Raw genomic sequence first — 18,241 nt, 5'->3', positions numbered from 1 at the left:
TCTACAGTATTTGTAAGCTTCTTCAAGTACATCCTAGAAATTTTGTATCAAACACAATCATGTCCAGCCTGTTTACTGTTTAGGAGTCCAGCCACATTATGAAAGTGAAATATTAATGAGCTCTCTATCAACCAAAAAGAAGAAAAAAATCTGCCAGCAAAAAGCATCAACACAAATTGCAAAAAAAAAAAAATCCAAGGGAAATAAAAGGACATACATCTCCTACCATTTCTTGTTCATCAGTTAACTTACTAATTTGCTTACTATTTTAATTTGACAGATAATAATTTTAATTATTAAGGCTGTGTCTAATAAAAAAAAAAAAATCCCACACCTACCAACCATGAGTTAATCAACTGAAATGCTTACAATTTCATCCAATAAAACAAACCAAAAATGAATAAAGAGAATAGCAAAGACCATCAGAATTCAAGAGTTAGAGATTTTCCACTGATGGAAATTTTACACATATGCAATTTAAACTTCCATAAAACAAACCAACCTGAAAATATTAAAAAGCCAACAGTAGCAGATGCTTTAGGAGTCAATAAAATTAATCACACATGCTGTCTTGGGACAGCTTGTCCAGTTAGGTTTTTCTTTACAGCATATATAAGCTACTGAATTTAAATCTAACCTTGATTTGAGTGTAACACAGAATAGAAAAAGTTAGATTAGTTATGGATTGCAATACAGATTTTTCTCTTTAATACCACATGGATGTGTATCTTCGAAATACACTACCATTACTAAAACATCAAGCATTCAAGCAAGCTTTGCACTGTGTGATTTGGTATTGCTGTTACTTACAGCCACTGCTTCCGTCTTCACATCATCATTGCTGTCTGGAGCTGTCAGATCTATCAGAACAGGGCATACTTTGGTCTCCACATCATATCTCTCTATAAGTTCTTGCTCCAACAGAACTAACAATGCTGCCTGGCTTGTTTTTCTTACCTATTATAAAAAGACAAAAAATTGAACTAAGAAACTCAAAGACAGTTTTTTCTTTGTTTGTTTAAATACATGTTCTGTGTTTTGGAAGCTGTACCTCTATACTGCAACACACCTATACCAATTGCACTCAGCAAGAGGACGTGTACTCCAAAACCACTTTTGCAAATGCTTCATGTTTGAACCAAACTATATTTGAACTCAAGAACCTGCATATTGCAAACTAAGGCAACGCTATTACAAAAGTGTCCTCCTACATACTTCCCAAAACACAGTACAGCAATGTCAAAAAAGTAGTCACGGCAAAGCCCATGCAAGAAAAGCAGAACAACTAACTGGGAGCAACAAAGTTCTAAATAAAGTGAATTTTATTAAACAAATCCTCTTTTTCTGAGATGAACAATTTTGGCTAACAAGGAATAACAGCATTTATTTTGAATGTATTTTAAATTCTGAGAGACTGTACAAAAACAAAATAACCATTAATAACTGACTTCACACATGGCTAAGCCCTACTTCTCAAAAATTAAGTTCTTCAGAAAATATTACATAAAACAATAAACTATATATTGCAATGTAGTAATTTTGAAAACATCACCGAGATCATTGTTTCAGAGCAAACCAGCCACATGAGTTATCAAGTATCAACAGAGCTTAAGATAATGAACAGAATCACTGATCTGCTAGCAAGAAAATATCAAGCAGAAGCATGGTGGTTGTATTAGAAATGAATTAGCAAACCAACTCAAGAAAAACAGGTTTGGGTACCTATTTTTAATTATGGAAAATCTGGAAAGTGAAAGGCAAGAAAAAGTTACAAACTCAGAGATCTAAAATACTTAAAATACTGTATCACCTAGGATTAGTCTAGTCTGAAAGGACATGGAGAAGCCTAGAGAAAGCTTTAGACAAGCTAACTAATACATGTAGAGAAACAAACCATACAAATCCAACCAAAAGTTTTATTAGATCAATATATAAATAAATGGTTATGAAGGTTCATAATGATGTTAAAAAAAAAAAATCATACCATCAGAATTGAAGTTACGTAAGCTTATCGAAGCTTTGATTTTGCCCATAAGAATACAATACCAGATAAAAGGCCCCAAATCAGAATCATGTTAGATTAGGGGTGCCAAACTCATTTTCACCAGGGGCCACATCAGCCTTGCAGTTGCCTTCAAAGGGTCAAATATAATTTTAGGATTGTATAAATGTAGGAGTAGTTACATTTACATTAGATGAAAAAAGTTGGAAATTTTCTTGAATTAAAGTTCAGAGTGCCATGCATTTCATGTCATTCAAAAACCCTTCTACCCCAAAATAATACACACTTGTATGATGCTAAATTATTTCCATTGAAAAACATCACACCAAGTATATTCAACAAGCTAATAAACTATTTGTAAAAGACACTTACCTGGTTATTCTGGTCTGCGAGGTATCGTACCACAATAGGCAGTAAGTATTTGGAAAAAGCATATGGGATTGAAGGTCTGTTTTCTTGACAGAACATAGCAATATGAGGCACCTGTTCCATCAGTTCTGCCCGCACTGTTGGCTCTGTTATGGTCAAAATAAAACCAAACAAGGCACAATAAATGTTTACAAGCATACTGCCAGAATAAGCTTTTTACAGTCCTGTACATAGAAACTGTGTTCCCAAATGTTCAGGGCAGCATGTTTACATCAAGCTTCATTTTGATAAGCATCATCTTTTTGCAAAACCATGTCCAAGTACACTCTGTACTGCTAATCTTTTATAATGACAGATTTCACATTCTTGGTAAAAAAAAAACAGGTACAGGTATAAGGAGAGCAAGCCATCAAACATTACAAGTAGCAGAATCTGTCTGAGCTCCCTACTAGCATCACTTACTTCCAAGAAATCTAAGCAGAAGTCAACCCAACACTTGTACCAGTTTGAGAAGAACCAAACTGAGGGGTGCTCCTGGCCACAGCCTCTCATGCAGGAAAGATCCTGCTGAGCAGGACAACCAGCCACAACCACCAATGATTTTTTTCATTATTTGCTTTTTAAGGTTACTGATATTTTTGTCAGATGGAAAAGATCCTGCATCTTTCCAGTTGCTTATGTTAAGCCTTTCAGGTATGTTTTTCATCAAAGTTGGTGACTATTTAAAAAAAAATTTAATTAACCTTTTAAAATTGAGAAAACAGAGCATGTTTTGAGATGGAGAAAGCCATCACCACTGCAAACAGACTGTAAACAGCCCCTCTCTCAAGAGTAACTCTTTTCAAAAGGCTTCAGATGGGAAACAGAGCAGATTGATGGATGAACCATGAACCATCAGGCTAGGCAAGGAGGGATAGAGGGCTGAGAGGTGAGTGATAAGGAGATAAGACTAGCAACTAAAGGGAAAGGAGACTGGAACTTGCTGGACAAGAAACTGGAACCAGGGCCTAATGCCAGGGCTAGAGGGACTCACTCCCACCTTTCTCACAAGGCTGCTATTTCAAGACATGCCCAAGACATGATCTAAGGGTACAAGAGGCTTGTGTCACAACACTTATCTCTAGGATCTCATTCTCACTTCTCTAGGACTCCTGCCTCATTTCTTGCAGCAGACAGAAGATGACTTGGGAGGAGGGACGTGCAGAGGAGAGGGGGAGTGAGGAAGATAAATTTGTCTGAGGCTGCATGTTCAGCATTAGCGTATCCCAAATTGTTTCCAAATTTGCTTCAGGCAGTTCCCACCCTCCCAAACCCAAAACTTGTGGATTCCATCATGCCGATACAACTGTTCGTGCAGCCAGACAACAAACTATATCAAAGAACTGATCTGGCTGATGCAGCTTTTGGCCCACCACAGCAGCATGATTAAACAGCAAGAACTGGCACTTGGATTCGTTTCTCTGTGCAATCACACATCTCCCTCGAGGAGCAGAACCATCTGATGATGGAAGTGAGCAAGTGATTGTAAGAGAGCATACTGGGACTGCTTACTGTGATATTACCATCAAAACAGAGTGAAAGAAACAAAATGCTGAGAAACCCAATTCATCCCTTTCCCTAGCATGAAGCTGTGCAAAATCCTCAAGCCAGAACCTTCAGTGTAACTGTATGCTACTCATCTGATTGCAGTCCAAACTCTTGTCTTCACTGCTGAAGAAATACCACTGCTACAATCAAAGACAACAAGAGCTCTGCATTAAGCATAACAAGAGCTATGTATAAAGCTTTGGATGCTAGGCCCTCAAAATGTGCAGACTGTTTTGGCTTTGACACCTCTACAGTTTGCCCACCCACTTGTGAACTAACAGCAACGCTCCCTTTCCCCAAATTGTCTAGGTTTGCTGTGAAACTGAATTCAGAGATTTCTTTACAAAGTACTCCAGCAAGAGAACAATGACTACCAAAATATAAGATCCTTTTTTTCTTCAGAACAGGGTTCATCTATTATGCAGCACTTAAGAGAGTGACCACACCACTTCAGACTATTGAAGAGCTGCTCACATAAAGCAAACCCCCTTCTTCCTGAGCTACTGAGCAAGTTCTGTCTTTGTGGGAAACACAGATGAGATGATGCAATTAAAGATCTGAAAAATTCATGTCTAGGAATGAATTAGACCTGTAAAGTCACCTTAGTTCTCACATTCCCTAACTTTTAAGTACGTGGCTCTGCAATCTTATTAAGGTCAATTAAGACCAACAAACAATCCAGCACTGTCTATGTAACTGTCTGTGTAAGGCAACACCATAATTCACTAGCAAAAAAGGCATTTGTGCTGTTCTGAGGAATTACTGTCGCTGTGCAAGAACCTGAACCTTAACCTTACCAATTTAGATAAGAGCTCAGTTCTTCCAAATGCTGAAGCATATGTTCTAGTGTGTACTGAATAGAGCTTAATCTTACAGTTTGATGGGGTTACAGTAGAGGGTTTTTTTTTCTGTATTATGTTTCCTAAAGACCCAAGCAACACTAAAAATTTCCACTAGAAATACTGCATTTTCTCATTCCTTTCATCCATTCCTCAGCTTTGTCTTGAGCTTAGACGGGTGGCAGCTCCAAATACAGATTCCAATACACGACACTGTCTGCCATTTCAATTTAAACTTTTCTATGGTTTAGTCATCACCACAGTGAATGGAGCATGGCAGTATCAGTTAAAGTTATTATACAAGGCTTCTGAAAGTGTAAGCTCATCCAGCTGGGGAATACATCTGCATTATATATTTTTTGCACTGTACAATACAGTCAGGACCAGGCTCTCACACAGCATAAACAAAATCTAGGTGGAGAATTTTACTTCACATCAAGACTGAAAGTTTCTATTTTAGGCACTCTGGAAAAATCACTGTGTACAATTAGGTTCTCAATAACATTTGCTTGGAACAGTACTTTTCCATTTGCAGAAGAATTATTTTTAAATGCTGCTCTTTTCAAACGATCTCCTGAAGGTAGAAGTCTGTGCCTTAAGGTAGCAAGCTACTAGAAAACAAACAAACAAAAAAAAAACCTGCAACTTGTCAAAACAAAAAAAAAAAAAAAAAAGAAATATTAATATAAAAAATTAGATATTGGAAACAAACTCATTTTCTCTCATTCATTAGCACTGTATTCTATCAGGTCTTGTATATTCTCTATATACAGAATTAAACTTAACAGAGTTTTAGAAATCAAGCAGAACTAAAAGAATGATAGAAGGAAGTAAAAATACACTTCCATTTCTTCCATTTGTAAATAACTTTGAAAAGAAGTTGCCAGAATAAAATGACACAGTTGTATTTCTCTTGATTTCCAGACCACATGAAACCAGCAAAATATTACACAGAATCACAGAATAGTTGGGGTTGGAATGGATCTCCGGAGATCATCTAATCCAACCCACCTGCTGAAACAGGGTCACTCAGAGCAGATCGCACAGGAATGTGTCCAGGCGGGTTTTGAATGTCTCCAGAGATGGAGACTCCACGGCCTCTCTGGGCAGCCTGGTCCAGTGCTCTGGCACCCTCAAAGTAAAGAAGTTTCTCCTCATATTCAGATGGAACCTCCTGTGCTTCAGTCTGTGCCTGCTGCCCCTCATCCTATCATTGAGCACCACTGAAAGGAGTCTGGTCTCATCCTCTTAACATCCACCCTTGAGATATTTATAAACATTGATGAGATCCCCTCTCAGCCTTCTCTTCTCCAGGCTGAACAGACCAGCTCTTTCAGTCTCTCTTCATAAGAAAGATGCTCTATGCCCCTAATCATTTCATAGCCCACCGCGGGACTCTTCCAGTAATTCCTTATCCTTCTTAAACTGGGGAGCCCAGAATTGGACATAATATTCCATATGTGGCCTCACCCGGGCAGAGTAGAGGGGGAGGAGAACCTCCCTCAACCTGCTGGTCACACTCTTCTTAATGCACCCCAGCATACCGTTGGCCTTCTTGGCCACAAGGGCACATTGTCGACTCATGGTCAACCTGTTGTCAACCAGAACTTCCAAGTTCTTCTCTGCAGTGCTGCTTTCCAGCAGGTCTGCCCCTAACCTGTACTGGTACCTGGGGTTATTCCTCTCCAGGTGCAGGACCCTACACTTGCCCTTGTTGAACTTCATTAGGTTCTTCTCTGCCCAGTCCTCCAGCCCATCCAGGTCTCGCTGAACGTCAGCACAGCCTTCAGGTGTGTCGGCCCTTCCTCCCAGTTTGGTACCATCAGCAAACTTGCTGAGGGTGCACTCAGTCTCTTCATCCAGGTCACTGATTAACAGGTTGAACAGGACTGGACCTAACACTGACTCCTGGGGAATCCCACTAACTACAGCCTTCCAGCCAGACTGCACCATTGATCACAGCCCTCTGACCTCTGCCCTCCAGCCAGTTCACGACCCATCTCACCACATATTCATCCAGCCTGCACTTCTTGAGCTTGCCTGTGAGGAGATTGTGAGAGATGGTGCCAAAAGCCTTGCTGAAGTCAAGGCAAACAACGTCCACTGCTCTTCCCCCATCTACCCAGCCAGTCATACCATCATAGAAGGCTATCAGGTTGGTCAAACATGATTTTCCTTTGGTGAACCCATGTTGACTACTCCTGATAACCTTATTTTCCTCCACATGCTTGGAGATGACATCCAGAATAAGTTGTTCCATCACCTTTCCAGGGATGGAGGTAAGGTTGACTGGCCTGTAGTTTCCTGGGTCGTCCTTCTTGCCCTTTTTGAAGACTGGGGTGAAATTGGCTTTCTTCTAGTCCTCAGGCACCTCTCCTGTTTTCCAAGACCTTTTAAAGATGATGGAGAGTGATTTAGCAATAACATCTGACAACTCTCTCAGTACTTGTGGGTGGTATAGCATCAGGGCCCATGGATTTGTGGATGTCCAGTTTGTCTAAAAAAGCTCTAACACGGGTCTCCTCAACCAAGGGAAAGTCTTCCTTTCACCAGACTTTCTCTCCTGTCTCTAGGGTCTGGAATACCCAGGGGCCGGTCTTAGCAGTAAAGAGGGAAGCAAAGAAGGCATTCATTAACTCTGCCTCCTCTGTATCATCTGTCACCAAGGCACCCTCCTCATTCAGCAGCAGACCTACATTTTCCCTAACCTTCCTTTTGGTCATGATGTACTTGAGGAAGTCCCTTCTTCTCGTCCTTGACATCCCTGGCCGGATTTGCTTCCAAGTGGAGCTTGACCTTCTTCACTGCATCCCTGCATACTCTTAACAGCCTCTTTGTATTCCTTCCAGATGGTCTTTCTCTTTTTCCACATTACATAAACATCCTTCTTCCACCTGAGTTTGGACTGGAGTTCCTTACTCATCCATGCTGGTCTCCTACTCCCTTTACTTGATTTCTTCCTCACAGGGATGCAACCCTATTCCAATCAACATCTCCACAACCTGGGCAGCCTTTGATCTGCACACAACAACCTACACCATAGAAGTAATTAATTGTTCCTTCCTCATCCATGGAAAACAAATAAACCAACCAACCATTTAAATTTCCCCTAGAGTTTGACACCACCTCTCATGTAAGCAAAGTACCAATATGCTCAGCTTGCTACTCCTAGCACATACACTTAGCTTTCCTAGATAAATGTGTACTGTTTATTTTATCCCTGCTAAGGTTTCAGTTCACTCTGTATTCCACCTCAGCTATAAGGAGGTAAAGCACCACAGTTAATTGTATACTGGAAATTAAAAGGAGATTGTTGCAGAGCCGCACAGTATAATATCAACTAATTGCTCGAGAACAGTTATTTTTAAATTAAATAATTATTCCAGCGCCAGCTCACAACTAGATTTATATCACAATAGCTTATTCTGCAGCAACGCACAATAATTAGAAGAAATGCTGCAAAGGATTCATTATCCCAAAATGACCATTCTGAAACAGAAGCAGCAGTCAATTTCCCCTACATTTGTGAGGAGCTGTAAGGCTTCTGTGTTACAGAAGTGTATATGAAGAACAACTATGGGTGATGTTAACACTGCTTTGACTGACAATTTTGATGAATGTTTTAAGTACACTTGAATATTAATAATATTAATATTTTTTCTTATTAAAGGTTGTAAGAAGTAAAGGTGTAAGTGCATAGCTTTCCATTTATACTTTCATTCTTAAAAAAAAAAAAAAGTGAAAGCAACTTTGTGCCCTTTCCCCTGTACAGATCTCAATTTCTGTACTCAGCCTGAAATAAGGTCCACAGCATACTAAAATACCAATCTGCATGGCAACAGTACTGGATTTGTGCACATGTCAATTCTCAAACTGAGCATCATTTGAATGATCAAAGACTAAGTTTAAATAAACTTTGAGTCAAACTGAAAACTTTATCTATCCTCTTCTCTCCCAAATACAACTTTCTCTTTTTTCCTTCTAGTGTCATCCATATTTTCACCTTTGATTTCTCTCATTTTGTATTTTACCCATCTCTTCAACTTTCCTACCTTTTCTTCTAAGACAAAAGAAAATCTAGGTAAGTGAAAATATACTGTAACCAGAGACAACCCCCTTAGGCGTAGGAGTCCATCAGAAAGCCTGATGTATCCGATGTGTGTATGGCTTCAGTAGTCAGGTTCTTTTCTCTTACTAACCAGAAATTGAGTCAATTACTGACTGGCAGAGCAAGGACTGAAACACAGACTAATGAGAGAGGGCAGTCCCCATTTGTCTCTCCATGCATCTGCTTGGATGACTGAAGAGGATCAGATGAAGCAAAGGAAAACATTCTTAGTGTAGCAGGAGGTGGGAGAAGACATATGAAAAATCCTGAAACAGAAGACGCGGGAGGGAAGAAAACACTGGTGGAGCTATTGACAGCTGGGAAAGGCAAATATTAGCATTCCCATTAATATTGCTTACATATGAAGAGTTTGTTAAATTAAATGCTATCATATGTGCTGCTCGACAGGTATTGTTGGCACCTCCTACCATACCGACAGCCGTAATTGAAATGGTCTTACTAACACAGGTTAAGCACACTATTAAGTAATTAAGGTTGTGAGGCTGTCCACATTAAGCCTGATTATACAGCTTCAAAACTTAATGACCAATTAGTCTAATAACTGTTTTTTAAAACCTGTTTGTTTTGCAAAGTGTGTTCACCACTGATTCCATGCAGTAAAGAGACTACTTTTCATTGAGGAGAAAAAAAAAATTCTAGTTGGTTATATTCAAGCAAATAAACACCAGTCATCCAGGAAGTCAATTCCTTTTTCCTCCTTCTTCTCTTTAGAAAAATATTTATTTCATAGTACACTAAAATACCACATACAATTTAGAAATGAAGATATAGACTCTGTCTCTAAAAGAACCCTCAGAAAATAAGATTTTAAGTTTCTGGTACCGCTTGCAAGCGCACTGAGCAAAATGCCAATAATGCAATAATTCTGGCTAAGGCTAACTTTCAAAGCCAGTTAATTATACTTGTGCACACTGTGATGTATCATATAAGCCATTCACAAGCTGGTACCAAAGAAACTTTGACTGATACCAATTTACTCAAGTGAAAAAGACAGACATAAGGCTCTTGTTAAAGCTCACATAAGTCTGTGGCTAGTCTACATTTCAGAATGAAGAAGGCCCAGCTGTTTTAACACAAAGATAAGCATTTTATCTCTAACAAGGGTTTATGGGGGATAAAATAACATTTGCCAAGCACTGGGCTTCTGTGCCAAGATGCTTCTTGGATTCTACAGGTTCAAAGACACCACAAAAACATTTAAGTTGGAATTCATGTCTAACATTCCTAAAGAAACAGAGAAATTACAAAGTGATTAAACAGCAGATTCAAAAGCAATACAAGGTAGCCACTTCCTACCAGAGCTGTAACTATTCTAGGGAACTCACTACCAAAGACAGCAGGGAAGTCCAGAGTTTAGAAGGACTAAAAAATACCCAAACTACATAGCAAAAATCACAGACTTAGTAGTAACACCCCAATACAGCAACGAAGACAAACACTGAAGAAAATAAGCCTTCCAAACAACTGAGATTTGGAGAAAAAGTTACTTCGGCAAGTAAGGGTGTTGGAAGTAGCAGATTATTCCACAACTGCCACTGATGGATTTACTCCACTGGAACAGCTATTCTGTGCTGCCTTTTACATACAGGGCATGATACCAAACATAGAAATGGTGCTGTCATCCTAGCCCCAGTTTAAGGAAAAAGAAAAAAAAAACACAAACAAACAACAGAACAACACACAACAAACAAAACTCACCACCACACCACCATACACAAACACACCAAACAACACCTAGGCATGTTTCTTTTTCAAGCAAAGACCATGACTGAAAAACATCAGCCCAACTACAGGACTTCTGAAGTTGCAAGGTATTAACAGGACAGAGGACTGCTTTGGCAGCTTTATGGCATTGGGTTTTTCCAGCTCATTGCTGTACCTATATTTTAGATAACAGCAGCAGTAGCACAAAGCAAGCATGGATATTGTGTACCCCAGGGTACACTCTTCAATTCAAACCAAATTATACCAACTACTGCCAAAAAAGTAAACTACCTCGCTTTCTGTGACTTGATTTCACAAGAGAAGACAAATACCTCCAAATGTTAAAAAACAGTCAGACTAATAAGTATCACCTATTAGAAATGAGAAGTCCTGTACATAGTTTATTTTGACTTCCCAACAGTGTGGTTTTGGTTTTATTTATTTATGCATTTAAACACAAAGGCTTGACTCCAGGATGGCTCTAACCATACAGATGTCTCGCTCTAACCAAGCAAGACAAAACACACAGATACTTTCGTTACGTTTTCTTATTCCAAACTGAGTTCGTTTTTTTTTTTTTTGTTTTACAGAATCAGTTGAAAAAAATTGTAAACAGAAAAAAAGCATCAAATAAGAGAAAAATGAAAAAAATCCTAGTAATAGTAACCTAAAAAAAAAAAAAAAAGTCACCACAACATTGTGCTGCAGATTGAATAATGGTCAAGCATATATATTAAGAAAACACAAAGCAGATGTAGTTCCATAATTATTTTTCAGATGGTTTAAGACACAAGGATATTCTAATTATCTGTCTTATAGAAATAGGCCAATTCCAGTACTGCAACTGCTTAAGGCATGAAACGCACAGCTAAGTTTGCAGAACTTTAATTTGTGGGGCAGCTGCAGAATCCAGTGCTACTAGTTTGGCAGATCTGAGACAACTTCTACAACGCAGGAAAAGCCTGAAATGCTGTTTTTACTGACGCTGAGAAAATAGCAAGCTTGACTAAAAACATACTCCACCGTTGTTAAAGGAAACAAATTGATTTGAGCTCAACTGTCAGCTTTCATTTCTAACTAAACAAACTTCAATTTGACACGCTTAGTTGGTCACCAATGAAAAGCCTGAGGCTACAAAGTTGCTGCACAAGGCCATTTTTCCCTGGACACATTTGTCCTATTTTCCAAACCTGAAGCTTCAGAAAGTTTCTGATGCTCAAAACTGTTAAAATGATCACACAAATAAGCACTGTATATACAGACTTCAGAAGAGCTTTGCTAAGAAAGCACTCTAGAAACAGTCATACACCACTGTTGTCAACTAAAGACCCATTTAATCTTAGATTTTCCTATCTTAAAACATTTCCTCTTAACAAATCCTTGAAAAGGTACTCGATACAATTATGTAATGCTTACAACAGGCTGCTTTTCCTGACTAAACAAAGACATTCCCTCAGAAAAATAAAACCGCACATTTTAAATGAAGAAAATAATGACAGAATAACAGAAATAAGCAGAATTATCTTTTTACCATTAGAAAGCATTATGTTCTGCAATTCTGGAAGAAGGGAGAAAAACTATCAGACACGTAACAGAAGAAACATTTTCTTCTCATATAAGGTTTAATACAAGTTCCTCTACATAGCACTCATACAATGACAAACAAATGAACTTCAGATTTTCTCTGATGTTTTGCCACTCAAGTCTTCCTTCTTTCTTTTAGTGCTTCAACTAGAAAAATGTAATGAAATATAACAAGGGAAAGTGTAGAGTCTTACATCTGGGCAGGAACAACCCCTGGTTCCAGTATAAGCTGGGGAATGACCTATTAGAGAGCAGCATAGGGGAAAGGGACCGGGGGGGGGGTACTGGTAGACAGCAGGATGACCATGAGCCAGCACTGTGCCCTTGTGGCCAGGAAGGCCAATGGCATCCTGGGGTATATTAGAAGAGGGGTGGTTAGTAGGTCCAGAGAGGTTCTCCTCTCCCTCTACTCTGCCCTGGTGAGACCCCATCTGGAATATTGTGTCCAGTTCTGGGCCCCTCAGTTCCAGAAGGACAGGGAACTGCTGGAGAGAGTCCAGCGCAGGGCAACAAAGATGATTAAGGGAGTGGAGCATCTCCCTTATGAGGAAAGGCTGACGGAGCTGGGTCTCTTTAGCTTGGAGGAAACTGAGGGGTGACCTTATTAATGTTTACAAATATATAAAGGGTGAGTGTCACAAGGACAGAGCCAGGCTCTTCTCGGTGACAACCAATGGTAGGACAAGGGGTAATGGGTTCAAACTGGAACACAAGAGTTTCCACTTAAATTTGAGAAGAAACTTCTTCTCAGTGAGGGTAACAGAACACTGGAACAGGCTGCCCAGGGGGGTTGTGGAGTCTCCTTCTCTAGAGACATTAAATCCTACCTGGACACCACCTTTCTGTGTAGCCTCATCTAGGTGTTCCTGCTCCAGGAGGGGGATTGGACTAGGTGATTTTTTGAGGTCCCTTCCATATCTATAGAGGTCCCTCTATATCTAAAGAGCCCTCCTACTCATTACTTACACGGGCATCTTGGTTGCCAATTCCTGCTGCCTCTCTTCACAACTCATTGCCCAGAAGGGCCCAAGGGAACAATTTCAGTATTTAAATTCTATCAGAACTAATGGGAGTTTTGCACAGATGTCTTGCAAAATTCTTCTCAAGAAATTAATATTTTCCTACAAATGTAAAATAATCATGTAGATCCACTGAGTAGCCAAAGTACCTAATAAAAGTTATTAAAAAATGTACTGATGGAAAGTGGTAATCCCACATTTTGAGGGGGCTTAATTCTGTTGAGGAAAATAGTACGGAAAAGAGTTATCATTAGGGAGATGATTTAGCGAAATGAAATTTTACAGTATTTTATTGCATTTGCAGAAACCTAGTTTGAATATTGAATACAGGAAAGAACACACTGGTCCTGTGCTGAATACAGGTTCAGCAATTCTGACTTCCCCTCATTACCCCAGTAAAATGTTTAATGCTACCTACCTGAATCATCAGCTAATCTGCTGATTCTCTCCAACACAGCAATACAATCTCTCTCATCATCACTGACTTCCTTCAAAGTGTCCAGCAAACTTCGAGCCACCATTTGCCTAGTTTACAAGAAAGATTAAAAATTAGCGTTAATTACATCCAGAAATACAGCCAAATCAAGAAGTTGTGCAATCATACAAGTTCCTTACAGCAAACAGTACAATTTTACATAGATTCACTTTTAACTTGGTAAATTCAGTCAGCCCTGCTTTGGGAATTCTGAATCATAAAGAACTGTTAACTTTAAATGTAACATTGAAAGTATCCCTTTGGTTTACAAGGATAAGAGAAACCAGCAACAAAGATAAAAACATAGTAATCATCTGCCAACTGGGCAAACAGGAGCTGAATGTTAGGAAGTCAGTGTCAGCCTTTCATCTTTACCTCTGAATTTCCTAACTTGTTCCATACAAAGCAAGACAACATCACTATTATCAGAACAGTTTTAAACAGAATTATGAACTTACTTCAAAAATGAAAGCATGAACACTCAAGCTGAAGATTTCCAATCTGATGGTGATGTCTAGAAGCTAAACCTCATTCAAATGCTATACGGAGTAATGGGTATATATTGTGAAAACAGCATGTACTAGCCAATGTGTGCCTGGGACATCATCAAGAAATATGAAACAAGTCAGAATCAACTTGGTTACTACTTCAAATGCACAAGAAATTTTTCTAACGTTTAACTTGTCAGTGACAGGATACAGTCAAATTTAGGTTTTTGTCCTCCAAGGTTCTGTTGCAGCCCATGTTACAAGGTCATGCCCATCAGTTACCTAGAAAGACCAGTACAGCTGAGAACGTGTGGCAATCAACCTTTCTCCTCATCAATAGCCTGAAATGGCATAAATTGTCTTTTTTTTTTTTTTTTTAACCCCTTTTCATCAATGTGAATATCAGTTCAGAGAGCTAGAAGGATTATCCCAACAGCAGAATGGGCAAAGGAACAGTGTCCAACATGCTGCTAGCTCTTGTACTGCCCCAGAGCAATTAATCTAAATGCTGAAGCAGCAAGGGTTAAGTGCCAGGTATTTCCAGACTGACAGAAACACTGTGAGGAAGTAGCCTGGATACAAGCACTGCTGGCAACCAGCAGTCCTGCAGACAAGAACAGAAGCACAGTTAAGCTTGATCATGTTCACCATAAAGGGTGAATGTGAGCCATGGCCATAAACTGGTAAGAAACAGATGGTTACATTCCTAGTGTACAAGGGAAGCTTGAGAACAGTTCCATGCAACCGAAGAAATACAGTAGTTTTTCATAAATTCCTAAAGCTAAGCAGACATTTAAGTTACTGATTTTCAGTTTGAGAAAATGGAAATGTTTCACAGTGATCATTTACAAAACTACCATAAACTGAACTGTTTTGACATACATACAAACAAAATCCTCTAAAAAACAAACTGCAAAATAACTGTTTGCCTTTAACAAATTTCCTCCTCCTCACTCTTTTCAACTTGGTAAAAGTGCGACTTGTCTCAGCAGACATCTCGATATGCAGTTGGAAGTTGAGCTACCAAAATCCTAATGGAGATAAACAGACTATGTGACACACTAACACAGAAGGAAAGTTGACTTGATCCTTTAAAATGCTGGATACCTCTGAATATCTTATAAAGCAGCCTGCTCGGATGCATCTCCTACCTATTAAGTGTAATCTTGGAAAGCGAGAGGCAAGTCACCTGACCCACAGAGTCGGTCTCAGCAAGTAAGGAACCACAACAAACAGCACTACATCCCATCTGGCTCCTTGCGACTACAGAACCGCCCCACCTGCTGTGCTGGGAGTTTTGAGAAGACTCTCATCTCCTCATCGAGCTTTGTTAGCAGTATTCTGAACAGCAGTGGCTGGATCCCACAGTAAGTCTTTAATAGTACCTGTGAGTTGGACAGATGGCTATGCAAAAGCAGCCACACTGTAAGGCCACAAACCTTCTGCTCAAGAGGAAGAAAGAAAACCACGAATCCTAATCTGAAGTAGATACGACTTATTTATCAAATCCACTCAAAGCTAAGAAAGGACATTCAGTTGGGCTAAAGGTAGAAGATGACCCCCACCTGCATCCAGGTGTTATATTCCCTCTTTGGCTTGTAAAGAAATCAATGGATCTACATCTACATTTAGCAGACTCTGGTAAAAAGCACTACAACAAAGGCAATAGGGCAAGCTAAGCTCAGTGCAGAAAACCTAACCAGGTAGGCAGCCAGAATGAAAGGGTGATCTCTTAACTCCATCCATCCGGTGTTCTGGGAGATTATGTCCACTCATGTCCCCTAAACATTAAGGGCTCTGATCTGGTTCTGCCACTATCCCTCCAAGAATCTGCTGAAATTCTTCTCGTCCCTCCAAGGCACAAACATAGGACAAAGAGCTAAACCTACCTCGCATTTGCCACAGGCAGAGAGCTGGCATGTAGGCAACAAACATGGAATTACTTGAACCCTGCAAGCTCACACTTTACCATGCTATGCTTACTGAAGAGCAGAGAGTAAGCAAGGGTACCTTGGTGCCCTGTCTAGCAGTCTGATCTTCCTTCTCATACAAACGTTGGCAGTGGAGCTACAGAAAGCCTATAACAGAAGACTGCAATGAACTTACCAATGCATAGTAGCATAAGGCAAGCAGTAGCTTGCCCAACAACTTGCCAGGTAAATGACAGGTGAGCATTTGTGAAACAGTGACAGAGCTCTGAAAGATGACCTGTCTGGTCTAGACACAAACAAAACAATAAAAATAGGCAAACAGGCTTCATGCTTAAGAAGCAAGGAGATAGCTCTTGTGACAGGGAAAAAGAAGAGGAACAGGTTTTCTCTAAGGATGACATCCACATAAACCACATTCTAACAGGGAATCAGACTCCTTCAAGTACATGTGATAGAAATGACTCCACTAACATTAATGATGACAATATAAGTTATTTCAATGGCATACATTCTGTTACTATACGTTACTGCTGGTTATCAGGGCATGATTTGTGATTAGGATTAATGGTTTCTTGCCATTTCCCTCCTGCCACTGGCTTGGGTTTGTGCAGTGCTTGCCTCTAATGAGATACCAAGCTCCACTAACAACTACCTTTACATATTCTCAGTGCCAGCAGAGTTGTCTGCATTGCAACAACTACCAGATCACATCTTCTTGCCCATTCAGTCAGATCTCATACCTGATTCCACCAGGTCCAAAGAGACTTTAGCTAGCTTCTCTGGCAAGTGAAGCTTCAAGTCAGTAACGCTACAGTTGTGAACTTTTAAAGAAAATTATTTATTCAGCATACGTTTCTTTGGTATAGGACTGCCACCTAAGGAACAATGTACCCATTTATCCATTAAACAGCTTAGAGGCCCAAGAAAGCGCAGAAGTCAAAGGCTGGAATGTAGCACGCAGTACAAATGCTTCAGCTATTATGTGCAGAAGTGGAGGATAATTATCGAAGTCCAAGTTTTCATGACCATGCACGGGGAGAGTTCATCCAATAGCAGAAAAACTGATACAATGTCTTGTAGGTACACTTCACTGCAATTAGCAGCAGGATAAAATGGGGATAGATTACAAACAGCCTGCTTTTCTGTCCACATGCAGGAGGGACAAACATTTTTAAAACTCTGCATGCACAGACATAATTAGAATTTATGACTATATACTCCAAGAACAGCTATAAATATCTTAGTTTGGCTCATTCAAACTCCTTTTATACACTCCTTTGACCTTATTTAGAATCAATACTAGGAGTTCTAAGTGGTGTAATTACTGTGTACCAACCACCATCACTAGCCCTTTAATAAAATTCTACTATATAATTTCAATGAGTTCATCTGCAGAAAGAGTGCATTTGGCTAGTAAGCGTATATTAAAAAGAGAAAGAAAATGAAAGAAGATAACTTTTTCTTTACCCATTTTTGTAGAACTTTTAAATCAAGATCTGACGACATCCTGTGTAACCTCATCTAAGTGTTCCTGCTCCGGCAGGGGGCTTGGACTAGATGATCTTTTGAGGTTCATTCCAATCCCTAACATTCTGTGACATTTCATGTTTAAGTGAATATTGGTAGTAGTATCTTAGCTTGACACTCTTTTCCCCAAACAATCTTAGAAGATATTCAGAATAAACTCCCACATTTGAAATCAACATCTTTGTAGCCTTCTTAATAAGAAAGGCTAAATATGCAGAGGTACATTCAGTTATTGTTAATTGAAACTTTCTCAATCTATATTGCTAAATATATTTGTTATACATGTGTCTGCAAATTTGTGCCCAAAAAATTGTTCCCAGGTTTGTTTCATTTTTACTAAGTTTTAGTCTTTGACATACAGTGGGCTCAAAAAGACTGAAACATGAAAACAGAAGGAAAGAGAGACAGAGATTAGGAAAAGCAACCTGGTTTATCCTGAAATGATAAGAACTGTCCTAGTCAAAATGCATGCCACTTTAGTTCCACCTGCATAACTTTGGCATGAGTTTGGCATTTCCTTATTGTCAGTACACAACAAATACCCCCAAAAGAGAAAGTTTACAACGGGCTCCATTGCACAGACAGAA

The 18,241-nt window shown here is 39.4% G+C and overlaps 1 protein-coding gene across 9 annotated transcripts in view; it reads right to left on the bottom strand.

The window, feature by feature from the left end:
- PPP4R1 (protein phosphatase 4 regulatory subunit 1) overlaps positions 1 to 18,241 on the bottom strand; it is a 67,599-nt gene that overhangs the window by 28,776 nt on the left and 20,582 nt on the right. For 7 of the 9 annotated variants that reach the window (XM_065053139.1, XM_065053142.1, XM_065053144.1 and 4 more), the window contains 3 exons: positions 13,652 to 13,758; positions 2,375 to 2,517; positions 811 to 957 (listed from right to left, as the gene is read on the bottom strand). In XM_065053139.1, the coding sequence (XP_064909211.1) occupies positions 811 to 957; positions 2,375 to 2,517; positions 13,652 to 13,758 (397 nt within the window). The remainder of the gene's footprint in view (positions 1 to 810; positions 958 to 2,374; positions 2,518 to 13,651; positions 13,759 to 18,241) is intronic. The other 2 variants (XM_065053146.1, XM_065053147.1) reach the window with 1 other exon arrangement.

This window comes from Columba livia, chromosome 2 (assembly GCF_036013475.1).
Source record: "Columba livia isolate bColLiv1 breed racing homer chromosome 2, bColLiv1.pat.W.v2, whole genome shotgun sequence".
NCBI classification, from domain to species: Eukaryota; Metazoa; Chordata; class Aves; order Columbiformes; family Columbidae; genus Columba; species Columba livia.
Note: the sequence above shows the minus strand (reverse complement) of the source record. Positions and strands in the feature narration are given on the sequence as shown.